The following is a 17,385-nucleotide window of genomic DNA, read 5'->3' as shown; positions in this document are numbered from 1 at the left end:
GATATTATTGCACTGTTGGAGCTAGAAACACAAATATTTCGCTACACCTGCAATAACATCTGTCAAAAATGTGTATGTGACCAATAACATTCAATTTGATTTGATTACAGAATGTTTAGCTCATATCAGTGTGAATGACTGCACCCAAACTCGAGTGTCACCCTTTATCAGAGCTGAGTAAATGTGTGTGCGCCCATACAAGTGTGTGCGCTGTGTGTTTGTGCATGCACATGCATAATATTTGTGTGTGTGCATGCGCGCCTGCCTGGCTGCCTGCGTCTATGTGAGTTGTGACAGAGACAGGGCATCTGACTAGTGCTGCTGACTCCGTGTGTCTGTGTATCAGTTTGTGATGGACTGGAGTCTGGCCCTCTTGAGACGCAACACCAGCGGTCGTCAGGGATAGCAGATCAGTCAGAGAGAGGCTGGGAGAGGGCCATTAGTGCAGAGTAGATGTGTTGGCCAATACAATCAATACAACTACTCCAGCGCTGACTTCCTAATATTGAACCACTGCAGGGGAAGGGACCCATTGCCCAGAAAATATCTTGTGTGTGTCCCAAATGGCACCCTATCCCATTTATAGTGCACTATATTTTGGAAGTTGATGATACATAATACTGTCAATGACTTAGGGGAGGCAAATTATATAGCCTACACTAAAACATTTGTGAAAAAGAAAAGATGGACCAGATATTTCGCTGCAAGATCAGGTTTCCATTGTTAGATCAGCTGGAGCATTGAACTACTCTTCCACTAACTGCCAAAGTAATGCCATTTAGAAGATTGTACAATTACGGTAGTCACTCGAATGCATTTCAATTAACAGGTGTGCCTTGTTAAAAGGTAATTTGTGTAATATCTTTCCTTCTTGCATTTGATAAAATCGGTTGTGTTGTGACAAGGTAGGGGGGTATACAGAAGATAGCCCTATTTGGTGAAAGACCAAGTCCATATTATGGCAACAACAGCTCAAATAAGCAAAGAGAAACAACAGTCCATCATGGAGGTCAGTCAATCCGGAACATTTCAAGAACATTGTAAGTTACTTTAAGGGCAGTCGTATAAATCAAATTGCAGCACAAGTAAATGCTTCACAGAGTTCAAGTAACAGACACATCTCAACATCAACTGTTCAGAGGATACTGTGTGAATCAGGCCTTCATGGTCAAATTGCTGCACAGAAACCACTTCTAAAGGACACCAATAAGAAGAAGAGACAGGTGGAAATCTGTCCTTCGGTCTGATGAGTCCAAATTTTTGATTTTTGGTTCCAACTGCCATGTCTTTGTGAGACGCGAAGAAGGTGAAAGGATGATCTTCGCATGTGTGGTTCCCCACCGTGAAGCGTGGGGGTGCTTTGCTGGTGACACTGTCAGTGACTTATTTATAATTCAAGGCACACTTAACCAGCATGGCTACCACAGCATTCTGCAGCGATACACCATCCCATCTGGTTTGTGCTTAGTGGGACAATCATTTGTTTTTCAACAGGACAATCACCCATCACACCTCCAGGCTGTGTGAGGGCTATATGATGAAAAGGGAGAGTGATGGAGTGCTGCATCAGATGACCTGGCATCCACAATCCCCCGACAACCCACTTGAGATGGTTTGGGATGAGTTGGACAGCAGAGGGAAGGAAAAGCAGTCAACAAGTGCTCGGCATATGTGGGAACTCCTTCAATGTTATTGGAAAAGCATTCCAGGTGAAGCTGGTTGAGAGAATGCAAAGAGTGTGCCAAGCTGCCATCAAGGCAAAGGGTGGCTACTTTGAAGAATCTTTAAATATAAAATGTATTTTGATTTGTTTAACACTTTATTGGTCACTACATGATTCCATATGTGTTATTTTATAGTTTTGATGTCTTCACTATTATTCTACAATGCAGACAATAGTAAAAAATAAAGAAAAACTTTTGAATGAGTAGGTGTGTCCAAATGCTTAACTGGTACTGTATATAATCAAGTTGTCATTACTCATTGTGTATTTATTATTACTTATCTATTATTTTGTAATTTTCTTTCTCTCTGCATTTTTTTGGAAGGACCTGTAAGTAATAATTTCACTGTTATTCTACACCTCTTGTTTACAAAGCATGTGATAAATAAAATTCCCCCCAAGATGCTAACCTCTCACCATTGCCAATAACGAGAGGTTAGCATATCATGGTGGTATGAATAATTACTTGTTAAACAAAATCTCTTTCTCTGAGCAATTATATTATTCTAAAAGAACACGATTTCCCAAGTTATTCGTTTTTTACAATATAGCTCAGTATTTTGTATTTTATACAGTCACTATTGGTCCTCTTTATCAATGGCGTCAATAATTTCGGACCCCACTGTATCTAGGTGTACGTCCCAAATGGCACCTTATTCCCTTTATAGAGCACTCGTTTTGTCCAGGGCCCATAGAACTCTGGTCAAAGTAATGCACTATATAGGGAAATGTATCCAAACCCTGGTCCTCGAGCACAACAGTACACCTTAGTGTTGTAGCCCTGGACAAACACACCTCATTCAGCTCATTGAGGGCCTGATGATTAGTTGACACGTTGAATCAGGTGTGCTTGTCCAGGGTTACAATAAAAAGGTGTACTATTGGGGGTACCCAAGGACCAGGGTTGGGAAACACTGACATAGGGAATAGGGCCCCATAGGTCTCTTGTCAAATGTAGTGCATTATATAGGTAATAGGGTGCCATTTGTGATGAAGCCAATAACTTTTTAAGGGCTGCCGAGACCTCTGGAATAAGGTGTAATGGACTCACTGAACCCTAAAAGGCAGTGACAAGTCACAATGACAAATGTAAAACGAGGAAACCGATTTATGAAGATCCGAGCACTTTGTGGCAGCTTTCTGGCTCTTGCTCGCTGTTCTCTCTCTCGTCTCGCTCTGTCAATATTTCTCTCTGACTCCCTCTCACTCCTTTGCTTTCTCTCTCAGATGAAACTTTCCATTGCTCACATATGAACATAATCTTATGTTGTGGTTCATCTTATTCATCCTCTACAAATAAATAGTCATTTTTTTCTGACACCATGTTCCTGTGTGATTACCACATCCACACTTTTCTCATTCTGGATTTACAGGGAAAACAAATGCTCTTGTGATCATTCTAAACACACACACCTACATCCTCCCGCAAGTAAAAGCAGCATAGAATACATTAATGTGGTTCTTCTGTGTTAATCCACCACTCCAAAGCTCTGCTTCTAAGAACTGTAGTAAAAGATAAAAGCCACATTTGCAAGCCCCTGAAAATATCCCACATTTCCAACATTCAGCTTATCTTAAATGAGGATAATTTCCCTCCATTATGAAATTGGGTGATTTTGTGCCTTGAAGCTACAGAGGGTCATTTGATGAAAACTATTTTTAGCTGTCTAACTGGTGCTATGGTTTAGTTTGTATAGAAAGTATTTGTGTCATTTGGCGTCAACAGTAAAAAATTAAGTCAACCAGAAATATAGTTGAAGACTCGCTTTTGAGTACTTGTCAGGCTTTTTAAAGAATTTTCCACTGAAACAGAGCTATCAACCCTTGGTCAATAATATATTGACATACTCCATCACCAGTAGTGATAATTATTCAGACCCCTCGATTCTTTCCACATTTTGTTATGTTACAGCCTTATTCTAAAATGGAATAAATAGTTTTTCCCCTCATTCTACACACAATACCCCATAATGACAAAGCAAAAAAAAACAAGTTTACATTTTTTTGGTGTGCAAATGTAAAAAATATAAAAACTGAAATATCACATTTACATAACTATTCAGACCCTTTACTCAGTACTTTGTTGAAGCACCTTTGACAGTGATTACAGCCTTGAGTTTTTTTGGGTATGACGCTACAAGCTTGACACATCTGTATTTGGTGAGGTTCTCCCATTTTCTCTGCAGATCCTCTCAAGCTCTGTCAGGTTGGATGGGTTGCGTTGCTGCACAGCTATTTTCAGGTCTCTCCAGAGATGTTTGTTCGGTTTCAAGTCCGGGCTCTGGCCGGACCACTCAAGGACATTCAGAGACTTGTCCAGGAGCAAACCCATGCATTGTCTTGGCTGTGTGCTTAGAGTCGTTGTCCTGTTGGAAGGTGAACCTTTGCCCCAGTCTGAGGTCCTGAGTGCTCTGGTGCAGGTTTTCATCAAGGATCTCTCTGTACTTTGCTCTGTTCATCTTTCCCTCAATCCTGGTTTGTCTCAAAGTCCCTGCCCCTGAAAAACATCCTCACAGCATGATGCTGCCACCATCGCGCATCACCGTAGGGATGGTGCCAGCCGTCCTCCAGACATGACGCTTGGTATTCAGGCCAAAGAGTTCAATCTTAGTTTTATCAGACCAAAGAATCTGGTTTCTCATGGTCTGAGAGTCCTTGGTGCCTTTTGTCAAGCTCCAAGCGGGCTGTCGTGCCTTTTACTGGGGAGTGACTTCCTTCTGGGCACTCTACCATTAAGGCCTCATTGGTGAAGTGCTGCAGAGATGGTTGTCCTTCTGGAAGGTTTTCTCATCTTAACTGAGAAATTCTGGAGCCCTGTCAGAGTTATCATTAGATTCTGGAGCCCTTCTCCCCCGATTGCTCAGTTTGGCCGGGCGTCCAGCTCTAGGAAAAGTCTTTGTGGTTCCAAACTTCTTCCATTTAAGAATTATGGAGGCCACTGTGTTCTTAGGGACCTTCAAGGCTGCAGAAATGTTTTGGTACCCTTCTCCAGATCTGTGTCTCGACACAATCCTGTCTGTGGACAATTTCTTCGACCTCATGGCTTGGTTTTTTACTCTGACATGCACTGTCAACTGTTGGACCTTATATAGACAGGTGTGTGCCTTTTTCAAATCATGTCCAATCAATTTAATTTACCACAGGAGGATTCCAATCAAGTTGTAGAAACATCTCAAGGATGATCATTTACATTTAAGTCATTTAGCAGACGCTCTTATCCAGAGCGACTTACAAATTGGTGCATTCACCTTATGACATCCAGTGGAACAGCCACTTTACAATAGTGCATCTAAATCTTTTAAGGGGGGGGGGGTGAGAAGGATTACTTTATCCTATCCTAAGTATTCCTTAAAGAGGTGGGGTTTCAGGTGTCTCCGGAAGGTGGTGATTGACTCCGCTGTCCTGGCGTCGTAAGGGAGTTTGTTCCACCATTGGGGAGCCAGAGCAGCGAACAGTTTTGACTGGGCTGAGCGGGAACTGTACTTCCTCAGTGGTAGGGAGGCGAGCAGGCCAGAGGTGGATGAACGCAGTGCCCTTATTTGGGTGTAGGGCCTGATCAGAGCCTGAAGGTACTGAGGTGCCGTTCCCCTCACAGCTCCGTAGGCAAGCACCATGGTCTTGTAGCGGATGATCAATGGAAACAGGTATTTCTGTTTTTATTTTGTATAAATTTGCAAACATTTCTAAAAACATTGCTTCTCTTCATCATTATGGGATATTATGTGTAGATTGATGAGGAAAAACATGAATTTAATTAATTTTAGAATATGGAAATGTGGAAAAAGAGAAGGGGTCTGAATACTTTCCGAATGCACTGTATATGAGCCATGCAAACTGTTAAGCTAGCGCACATGTTGTCCTTTGATCTGTCCACTAACTGTGTGTGTCATGTATTACAGCTGGCAGAAGCTTGCCCGTGTGTGCGGGATGCAGACAACGGATTTATGATGAACAGTATCTCCAGGCACTCAACAATGACTGGCACACTGTATGCTTCAGGTGAGTACTGCTTAAACAGTCTCCTCTCACTGATCAGTCAGTCTCTTCTCCTGTCAATCTTTTGACAGACAACTGATGTTCATGCTACTTGTCTTATTCATAATGACCAGTTTTGGATTTTTTTTTAACTTAATTTTTTTTTTTTACCCCGTTTTCGCCCCAATTTCGTGGTATCCAATTGTTTAGGAGCTACTATCTTGTCTCATCGCTACAACAAGACGAAGGTTGAAAGTCATGCGTCCTCCGATACACAACCCAACCAAGCCGCACTGCTTCTCTACACAGCGCGCATCCAACCCGGAAGCCGGCCGCACCAATGTGTCGGAGGAAACACCGTGCACCTGGCAACCTTGGTTAGCGCGCACTGCACCCGGCCCGCCACAGGAGTCGCTGGTGCGCGATGAGACAAGGATATCCCTACCGGTCAACCCCTCCCTAACCCGGGCGACGCTAGGCCAATTGTGCGTCGCCCCACGGACCTCCCGGTCGCGGCCGGTTACGACAGAGCCTGGGCGCGAACAAAGAGTCTCTGTGGCACAGCTGGCGCTGCAGTACAGCGCCCTTAACCACTGTGCCACCCGGGAGGCCCAACAATGCAGTTTTAAGAAAAAATTAAGTGTTAAAGTATTTACTAAATAAACTGAAAAAAAGGAGAAAAAAGAACATTTAAAAAAACAAACAGTTTTTGGGCGGCAGGGTAGCCTGGTGGTTAGAGTGTTGGACTTGTAACCGAAAGGTACAAATCTGTTGTTCTGCCCCTGAACAGGCAGTTAACCCACTGTTCCTAGGCTGTCATTGAAAATAAGAATTTGTTCTTAACTGACTTGCCTAGTTAAATAAAAAAATATACAATAAAATAACATTAACGAGGCTATCTATAGGGGATTGTGCGGGTCAATGTGTGGGTTAGGGACAGGTTAGTCTAGGTAATTGAGGTAATATGTACATGTAGGTGTACATGTAGGTAGAGGTAAAATGACTATGCATAGATAATAAACAGCAGTGTCAAAATGGGGGAGGGTCAATGCAAATAGTCCGGGTAGCCATTTGTTTAGCTGTTCAGGAGTCTTACGGCTTGGGGGTAGAAGCTATTAAGAAGCCTTTTGGACCTAGACTTGGTGCTCCGGTACCGCTTACCATGCAGAGAGAACAGTTTATGACTAGTGTGTCTGGAGTAATTGGCCATTTTTAGGGCCTTCCTAAGACAACGCCTGGTATAGAGGTCCTGGATGACAGGAAGCTCTGGCCCCAGTGATGTACTAGGCCGTACGCACTACCCTCTGTAGTGATTTGCGGTTGGAGGCCGAGCAGTTGCCATACCAGGCAGTGATGCAACCAGTCAGGATGCTCTCACCACACTGCCTGGTCTCTGACCTCCTCTGTATAGGATGTCTCATCGTTGTTGGTGATCAGGCCCGTCACTGTTGTGTCGTTAATTTGATGGTAGTCAGTCTCAGCGGAAGGCGGGAGGGTCTGCCTCTCAACATCCCTGCGCTTTCCCTTTCCTCCACTAAGTCTGACCAAAAAGGGACACGGTCTTCCAGCTGATGGTAACTCAAGTTACACCGCATTATTTCTGCCTCATGCACAAATTTGTGCTGTTATTCCTATGAACTGAGGAAGTGATCTGTAAGTGAACTAAGACCCAATCCGCTAATAATAACAATGCAATCCTGCAGCTCTACTTTCCTACTCATTCATTACTGCTGCAGTGCTTGTTATAGCTCTGAAGGGAAGTAGGAACGACGCGCATTCTATGGCTTATAAAAGTGTTGAATACAAAGTGTTGACAGTGCTGAGTAAGAACTGAAACATGAACACTCTCATAAAACCTGCAGCTCTTTGCTGTATTTGCTGACAGTCTCTCTAGTCATGGTTTTAAAAGTTTAGAAATCTCACATTATCAACTTTGCTGTAGCTTTCTGTTATGCCTGCTACTGCTACGTTACTGCTGACAAGGTCATCTGAGCCATTCGATTGTCCAGCGGTAGGCCTATAGTGCACTTCACTTGCTCTCTGGTCGCGCCGGGAAGGCAGAGTTTGTACCTTCAGACAAATGAAATGGTTCAAAATGGCAACGGTTCGTCTGCCCGGCACTCAGGGCAGCTGAATCGGGTGCACCTACCACCAACAGCCCGGGACAAATAAAATAAAATAGGAACACAAGGCTTTATCGGTAGTTTTTTTTTACATAAATGTTTGGCAATCGACTAGAAATGCCTTGAAAATCAACCAGTCGATCACGATCGACCGCTTGGTGACCAGTGCCTTAGAATGTTGAGTGAAGTTCAATCTTGTGCTTCTGTCTGTGGGCTGATATTTCTGCGCAGCGGAAGTCTCGGAGTATAGAGGGAACAGCGTTCATGACTGACTAACTTGTTTTTGCCTATGTTTACTAACCGGTCATATTCAGCGTTTGTAAATTCATCAGTTATTCTGCGCTCTGGCACACTCAAGACGAGTGCTCTGAAATCGGAGTCGATAGCTTGCCAGAGTGAATTTTCGAATGCATGAGATATGCTAACTGGATAACAATCGTTCAGCTAGCATTTCTTGCTAGCTAACCAAATGACACGTGCTTCTCTAGCTGTGGAGCCGCTGAGAAAACGATACGAGGGGGAAAAGTCAGTCACTAACCCACTCCTCCAATGACATGACATCCTCCTTACAGCTAGCTACCTATTTAGCTAATGTTAGGCTCTGTGTTTTTAGCTACATAAATAGATACGCTAGTATATTAGCCATGTTATGACTGACTTGTGATCATTGCCCTTGGTAGTTTGATTGTATTGACATTCCCAGCCTTAGTTACATCTGTTCTTTTTTTGTCCTAAGCATCCCGAATGAAGGCAGCAAACAATGTACCTGGCCAGCTGTGATTTACAACATGATGGCAATATTGATGGGACTTAAAATAAATCTATTGCGGAATTATATCTATATAATTATATATATTATTAACATTTAAAAAATAAGTCAAACATACAAAGCAATACATTTTTATTGATAAATAATAAAGCAATACAAAATGAAGTGCATAAACAGTACATCTGCCAGACTTCAATATACTTCAGACTCCAGAAATAATTATTTCACCCATTCAATCCCTCATTCACCCCTCTGTTACTTGTTACTTGTCCATGGGACTGGCTGACATTAACTCACTCACCCATTCACACTCTTTCTCTCACTCACTCCCTCTTTTCCTCACTCAATTCACTCTCAATCACCCTCTTCCAGTGGTGTAAAAAGTACTGAAATATCCTACTCAAGTAGAAGTACTGTTATTTTAATGACATTTAGAAGTAAAAAGTAGAAGTCAAATTACTGGCTGAAAAATACAAAAAAAAGTACAAGTTTTCAGAAAAGCTACGCAATTACAGTAACGAGAGTAGTTGTAAATTAGTTAATCTACACCCCTCCCATCACTGACCTACACTTGAACTTAACATGGCCACAGAACCACCCTCCGCCCAATGATGCTGTTGTTCTATATGTACAGTATGTGATGCAACAGACCATGACAAACATCAGCCCTCCCTGGTTGTGCAACTCCCCTTTATACTGACTAACTAATTAATCCAGGAGCTGGTGAAGTTGTTTCGCTCTGCTTGAAAACCAGACAGTTTTTCCCAGAAAGTAGTGTGCCCGCTGGAGATTGGGATGTTATTATTAGGACACTGCCTGTTGTTGTCGTCGTCGTCGTCGTCTTGCTTACATAATTGCTCCCACCCTGTCTCTTTAGTTTTATTTTCGGTTTTGCACTCTTGTGTTCTTGGGATGACAAACCTAGTTCAGGAAGCAGGAGATCAGATCACCCTGTCACACTCAGAGGATATCTCTTTGATATGTTTCTCATTTAGAAATCATTAAAAATGACCCACACAGGCACTGTTATTACCTTGTTCTACCACCGCTTATTAACCTCATAAGTAGACCATTTTGGGACGGTTTACAGGACACATATTACTGAATCTTGGAAACTGGCCCATATCGCTAACTACACCATGCACTTGTAGTTGTTTGTGTTTTGTTGTGCTATATGTATGGGCTATACGTGCACATAGGTCTTGTCACAGCATATGATCTGTGTTCATTTGAATCCCTTTGCTAGTCGTCAGCAGTGTGTCATCCATTAGTCCGATGCTGTGTGTTTAGTCTGAACCTGGCTCTCTCTGTAAAAACTGTCCCCTGTATCCTTTATCCACTGTTCTCATTCTGCTAAGTCTGCTAGTGGGGTTTCTCTTTTCTGTGTGGAAAATTGGCCTGGGTGCTTGGTGTTGCGTTAGTGACTCACAGCACTGCTGGATGACCCAACGGGAGATCTGAGGATGAGGACATCTGGGTCACTGGAGAGAGACGACTTCCACACATTGCCTTTCTGACTTGCATTTCTCTTACCTTTCCTGTCTTCCCTTCACTGTCCTATCTGTTCAATAACACAACAAGTAAAAAAACAGTAACTGCTTCCTACAGATAGAATAGCTAAGGGCTAACATGCATGCTGGCACATTCTAATTCTCCCTGTCTGTCTAGAATATGGAGGTAATAGATTTCTGATCCTTCCCTTGGGGAGGGAGGGATTGTCATGGTAAAGGAAAAAGGGGGGGGTTAAGATGGCTTTCCTGATCTGAGACGTCTTTGGAAAGCCGCCTGCGTCCCCCTACTCCCCTCAAGCAACACAGAAGGAAAAATAGGGTTAGGGCTAAACATAAGAAAATCATGAAAACACACTCCAACCATCCCGTCAGCTAGTTGGTCCCCAAGTAGAACTGAAAGCTCAGTGAGCGATAGAATGGCAGATAAAAATAAACTAAATGGGGGAAAATAGCTGGAATGTATTATTTGGAGGCTGTTGGGATTCTCAGGGGTGGAAAAACTCCATGGTCCTCACAGAACGCCAGTGGTGTGTGTGTGTGTGCGCTGTTCACAGAGCCAGTGGCAGCAGGAACAGCAGCTTCATGGGAAAATACTGTGGCGCTCTCACGGAGAAACCTGTTCCTATTAGTCAATCCTCCAACTCTCTCAGCGTGGGGCAGTCCCAGGGCTCACCATGAGAAACCAGAGACCACAAAGCATACCGCTCAGAACCATGCGTTTAGCTTTATTGAGTTGTCATTCATGCTTTTAAAAGCCGGTAAGGATATTTTGCTTTTGACCTCACTCCCAGAACTCGGAGAGAGGCGTTTTATGTTACAATCGATGATAGAGTCCAGTTTACAAGTTTCCTTCTGGTAGTGTACTGAGTCTGTTAGGCAGGCATCCATGGCATTGACTGATGTTTCAGTTCTCCCTCAAGAATTGGATCTCTACTACTTGACTCTTTGGATGGCCCTCAGTGGAAGGACTTTAAGGAGAATTTGCTCTTGGGTGGATAGGATGCCATTTGTTGAATGTAATTTAGAGGTTGTGAGATTAGTGTTTGATATTTGACACTTGGGAAGTTGGGAACACACACCGCAGGTGTACAGTAGAAAGATATTGACTCAGCAGGAACAATAACATGGTATGTCTCTTTACAGGGGTCAAAAAAACATATGCTTTTCATACACATAATGCTATCATCATTTACCTGTTTTGAAAGTAACCTTTGCGAGTATTAACTTTTGTTTAATGTCATAACTTATTTTTTTAATAGAACGAAATTACTCACATACTCATTCATAGGAGTTATCAGTTCATGGTCTATCAAAAGTCAGACATGATATTCTCTTGAGAGAGCGAGGTCCTGTAACTGTTTCTGCCAGCTTGCTCTGCTGCCCCCAATGGCTAAAAAACAGACTGCAAGCTCTGTTGTGTCAGCACATTGGCAACCCTGCATGTCACACACACAAATACTGTACAGTACTGTCACACGGATGACCCAGGTTCAATCAATACCTGGCTGGTCAGACGTATGCTCATACAGTATATGCACACAGACACACACACACTAACACACTCCAGTACGCACATACACTCCTCCAGGGCTGAAAGAAGTCAATTTCTCAAGGACATGCAACAGAAACCCCCCAGAGCCTTTCCATTCTTAAGGCACATTCTTCTCTTTCTCTCTGCCTCTCATTTCTGTTTCTTTTTCTCTCTGTCTCTCTCTCTCTCTCTCTGTCTCTGTTTTTCTCTCTTTGTCTCTGCCTTCTTTAAGAACGAGGACTCATCTTAAAAGAGCTGTTTTAAAATTGATGCATTCATTGTAAATAGCCATACACCATATTTATAACCACTAGACTTATCTTAAAAGATGTGCCAGAAGGGAGTTAGAAAGAGGATTCAAGCTGTTTGCTGCATGGCCTTAGACATCAGTGTGTTATTTTTCTTATTACTGATGTGGTATAATGGTACTCATGTGACATGATCTGTCGTAACTGATGGATAGCACAGCAGATTAAATCCTTAACCCTACATAATGATATATTATATAATAGTGTATACTATAGCTGTACTGTATGGCTCTGTGGCAACTATTTAAGACACCCACTCTCTTTGTTTTGAATTGTTAGGCTCTGTGGCCTTTCCCTCCTGACCATGCTTCTGATGTGAAACTTGTGTTTTGAAAGTAGGGATTTGGTAGGGGGATCAGTAAGGAAGTGAAACTTGAAAGTACCAGTGCGAGACTAGTATGCTCATCCTCATAGGTCTGTTCTGTGTCCCGCCTAAAACATTTTCTGACTGTGCTGCGGTAGCTACAAGGTTGGCCACGGAGGCTCTTAACAAAGAGACACCATTTCCTTTGTAAAGATCACCTGAATTGTTAGGATTCCTATTAGGACACAGACTCCTCTTCAAGGATCGTCTTAATTGGCTAAAGGAAATGTTATCTCCTTCTAAACCATCACCTGATTCGCCGAGGGGCTTCCGTCTCCTCTCTCCTCCATCCAAAATGGAATGGAACCAGAGTCGCAGGAAAAGGTTGGTAAAACTGAAACAGGAACTGTTAAGGGGTTTTAATCGATTAAAAAATGTACTTTCTGCTAGCCTGTATTGTCTTTGATGAATAGGATATGTGTTTGTGTGTGGTATCAGATAGTGTAACATGGAAATGAGTAAGGTAGATGGGGGACCCTTTATTGAGTAGTATTGGCTAGGAAGATAGGGGGCCCTTTATCCCACTTTGGTTGAATATGTGAAGCTGGCTGTAGTTAACTGGCTGTGAGAAGCCAGTTGTATTTGACTGAGAGGCCAGCCGTCTGGCAGACAGAGGGATGAAGGGAGAGAAGAGGAGGAGGAGGAGGAAGGGAAAGGCTATGATGTCACAGGGTCACCACCACTCCCAAAGGAAGCTGGGAGAGCGAGGGCAGGGGCAGGGACAGGAAACACATGACTAAAAAAGAAAAAAGAGGCACCAGAATGCAGCTGTAGTGTGAGAGAAAGAGAGGAAGATATTCATGGTTGTGACAGTGCTGCTGTGTGGTGGTGTGGTTTAGTAGCGGCAGGTTTCCTCTCTACTATAGATTATCTGTTCAATACGCTGCTGTTAAGATGAGCCTGTTTCCTGACTGTCATAGCAAGGCCCTGTCTCTGAAGGGAGACATGTTACGAAGGGACCAGCGATACAGGAATTACATCAAGGGCAAGAAGTAAGTCCTTTTGTTGGATGGATGTATGTAAAGGCTAGGATGGGCAGTTGTGTGGTCTGTAGTGTAGTCGTTGGGGTACTTGGTTCCTCTTGGTTGCAGTTCCAGAACTATGTTCCTGTAGTTCTACATTTACTCATTTAACATTTACATTTAAGTCATTTAGCAGACGCTCTTATCCAGAGCGACTTACTCATTGAAACAACTTGCTTAAAATTCGCAGTTTAGTCATGAATACCGTTCACTCGACTAGAGTTGGATGTATTTGCTTACTAATGGAGAAGTGATAGCAGATAGCATGTTAGCATCACAGACTAGACAGAAGGGTGGTTTGGGTGGGCCTGTGAAATCACTTCCTTATTTTTAAACCTCGTTTCCATGTCTGCTTTTCTCACTTTCGTGACCAGAAATATTACAGATGACTTAGTCCAGAATGAATTTGAACAATGCTTGTGTTTATGAACTTAGACCATGTCTCTACTGTGTGTCCCTTTAATGTGACAGTATGTGTTTACTGGTGTGGTGCTCTATACAATCTGTTTGTTTTTCTACCCCTCACCCAGTGTGCAGAAGTGTACATTGTCGAGTCTAGTACACACGTTGACTGTATTCAGGCTGTCACAGTACTGACTCTCCCTCACTCTGCCTGTGTCTCTCTAACTCACCTTGTCTGACTTTGATCATAACTCCCTGTCCACCCTAAGCATGATTTCCCAGCCTCTCTGCTATGTGACTGCTCTGTTTGCAGTGTATCAGGCTCTATGTAGCCTGGGTGCAGTGTACAGAGAGTACGCCACAGTATGAATCAACTAGATTGGGGATGTAGAGAAGCTTTCAGTGTCGCTGTGATACAGTGCTCCGCCTGTGTTCACTGACTCCAGCTTTCCTCTCTGTATGCTTGTGTGTATGTGTGTGCCTGCCTTGTGTGAGTTGTCAGATAAGCATGTTATCCAACGACAGCCATACCCTCTTAGGGGAAATTGTTCACAATTTATAAATAGCGGGTCCTATAATCACAAAGCTGTGAATGGGTGTCTTCCATGGCTTTTGGAGAATATTATGGTGAACTGTAGCTTATGAGGGTTTTTTTTAACATAAAGCAGACTTCACACATGTTGTTTTAAATACTCTTTAGCATTGTCACTTTCTCATCATATGATGCAAAGTGAATAATGCAGGACAGAGTTCTGGATTTTGAAATGTAATTATCTTGAACTTGATTGTGGTATTGTTTCAGTGATAGTTAACACCAGGCAGGAAGTAATGGATGTGTTATTAGCCACCTTAAAATGGTTGCGGGAGGAGAGGAGAAGAGGGATGAGATGGGTGGAGGGTAAGTGAGTGGAGGAGAAGAGTGGTGAGGAGTGGAGGAGAGGTGAGAGCAGAGGAGAAGAGGATAAGTGAAAGTGTAACAGAGGAGAGGAGAACACGCATACAGCAGGTGTGTGGGCAGACAGTAACCTGGTTTATACTAAGACGACCAATGTCATCATCAGAGAGGCTGAAGAAATTAAACATCACATCCTCCCGACAGGATTAAATCTGCCTGACTCCCCCGGCTCACCGGCCTGCTCTGTGTTTCATTTCTGTGTTTCATTTCTGTAGAGCAGCAGGAGGAACAGGCTGTGTACAAATGAAAGGCTGTCGAGGACGGATGTGGAGATTTATTAGACAGATGTTGAGTAAAGGAGGAAGGAAAATTACTCTTAAAGGGTGAACACTGGGTGCTTCTCTTTTCTCCTCCCTCCTTCCCCTCTTTCCTCTCCTTCTCTTCATCCTCCATCACTCCATCACCATTTTCTTTTCTCTCTTCAACCTCCTCCTCCATCATTCAATCACCCATTTCTCTCCTCCTCCTCCTCTGCTATTACTCTCTGTCATCCTTTTATCTAGTTGTCCTTGAGGAGCTTGTAGGGGTCAGAGATACTGTCTGTTTCCTTTCTCTGGCTTTTCTCACCTGAATATATTATATTAGTCCAGAGCAAATTTCAAATTAATTATTTGGTTAGCTTTTAGCTTATCTCCTAGCCTAGGCCTAGCTTTCCCCACAGTTCTTATCACGAGGGCCAATGGCTAGCTTTGGCAGTTGCAGCTGGCTATTCTTAGGGCTCTGGTTATGGCTATGGCTGCTCAGTGAAACGACCTGTCCTGATTTGTCATAGACGCTTGCTAAAAAACCTTCATGAGCAAGCCTTCCTTCATGACAGGCCTCTGTAAAATGTTATAGAATCAGCTTGATCACCTCTGTCAAAGACTCTTTGACATTCTTTTTTGATATTTTCAGTGGTATTGTTAACAAACACGCCCCCATAAAGAAAATTAGAATAAAAAAACAGGTTCAGCCCCTGGTTTGACCGTGATCTTGCAGAGTTACTCCACTTCAAGAATTGCATTTGGCGAAAGGCTCGGCACACGCATACTCAGACTGACTGGCTCAGCCTGAGAAATAAGTGCACTCAGCCTATCTGGGAAGGCCAAAGTTAGTTACTTTAAAGTTCTCTCTCTGTGGGTTTAACCCAAAGAAGTTCTGGAAAAGAGTTAAAGACCTGGAGAATAAACCATCCTCCTCACAGCTGCCCATGTCCCTTAAAGTTGATGATGTCGTTGTTACTGACAAGGAGCACATGGCTGAGCTCTTTAATCACCACTTCATTAAATCAGGATTCCTATTTGACTCAGCCATGCCTCCTTGCCCGTCCAACATTTCCTCATCTCCCACCCCTTCTAATGCAACTATCCCCGATGCTTCTCCCTCTTTTTCCCCTGCTCCGCTACAACGTTTCTCCCTGCAGGCAGTCACTAAGTCCAAGGTGCTAGAGGAGCTCCTGAAACTTGACCCCAATGGTTTAGATGGTTTAGACCATTTCTTCAAGGTTACTGCCCCGATCATCGCCAAGTCTATCTCCAAACTTTTTATCTTGTTTCACCTTTCTGGGGGGGTTTCCCATTGCTTGGAAGGCAGCCACGTTTCGTCCTTTATTTAAAGGGGAGATCAAGCTGATCCTAACTGTTATAGGCCTATTTCTATTTTGTTGTTTTTATCAAAAGTGTTGGAAAAACTTGTCAATTATCAATTGACTGGCTTTCTTGATGTCTATAGTATTTTCTCTGGTATGCAATCTGGTTTCTGCTCAGGTTATGGATGTGTCACTGCAACCTTAAAGGTCCTCAATGATGTCACCATTGCCCTTGATTCTAAGCAATGTTGTGCTGTTATTTTTATTGACTTGGCCAAAGCCTTTGATACGGTAGACCATTCCATTCTTGTGGGCCGGCTAAGGGATATTGGTGTCTCTGAGGTGTCTTAGGTAGTTAGCAAACCAGGCCAATCTCAGAGTGCAGTGTAATAAAGTCAGAAAATCTGCTGTTTCAGCCACTGCCTGTCACCAAGGGAGTACCCCAAGGCTCAATCCTAGGCCCACACTCGTCTCAATTTACATCAACAACATAGCTCAGGCAGTAGGAAGCTCTCTCGTCCATTTATATGCAGATGATAGTCTTCTACTCAGCTGGCCCCTCTCCAGATGTTGTGTTAAATGCTCTACAACAAAGCTTTCTTGGTGTCCAACAAGCTTTCTCTACCCTTAACCTGGTTCTGAACACCTCCAAAACAAAGGTCATGTGGTTTGGTAAGAAGAATGCCCCTCCCCACCTGTGTGATTACTACCTCTGAGGATTTAGAGCTTGAGGTAGTCACCTCATGCAAATACTTGGGAGTATGGCTAAACAGTACACTGTCCTTCTCTCAGCAAATATCAAATCTGCAGGCTAAAGTTAAATCTATACTTGGTTTCCTCTATCGTAATCAAGCCTCTTTCACCCCAGCTGCCAAACTAATCCTGATTCAGATGACCATCCTACCCATGCTAGATTACGGAGACATCATTTATAGATCAGCAGGTAAGGGTGCTCTCCAGCGGCTAGATGTTCTTTACCATTCGGCCATCAGATTTGCCGCCAATGCTCCTTATAGGACACATCACTGCACTCTATACACCTCTGTAAACTGGTAATCTCTGTATACCCGTCGCAAGACCCACTGGTTGATGCTTATTTATAAAACACTCTTAGGCCTCACTCCCCCTATCTGAG

General features: G+C 43.2%; 1 protein-coding gene across 3 annotated transcripts in view; it reads left to right on the top strand.

The window, feature by feature from the left end:
• The window catches only part of LOC124005815 (LIM domain kinase 1-like), a 73,779-nt gene that overhangs the window by 1,992 nt on the left and 54,402 nt on the right, over nt 1–17,385 (top strand). The window contains exon 2 of one of the 3 annotated variants that reach the window (XM_046315381.1): nt 5,623–5,722. In XM_046315381.1, coding sequence (XP_046171337.1) covers nt 5,623–5,722 — 100 coding nt within the window. Of the gene's footprint in view, nt 1–5,622; nt 5,723–12,538; nt 12,629–13,090; nt 13,297–17,385 lie in introns of those variants that run through there. The other 2 variants (XM_046315384.1, XM_046315382.1) reach the window with 2 other exon arrangements.

Source organism: Oncorhynchus gorbuscha, linkage group LG19, assembly GCF_021184085.1.
Source record: "Oncorhynchus gorbuscha isolate QuinsamMale2020 ecotype Even-year linkage group LG19, OgorEven_v1.0, whole genome shotgun sequence".
Classification (NCBI taxonomy): Eukaryota; Metazoa; Chordata; class Actinopteri; order Salmoniformes; family Salmonidae; genus Oncorhynchus; species Oncorhynchus gorbuscha.
Note: the sequence above shows the minus strand (reverse complement) of the source record. Positions and strands in the feature narration are given on the sequence as shown.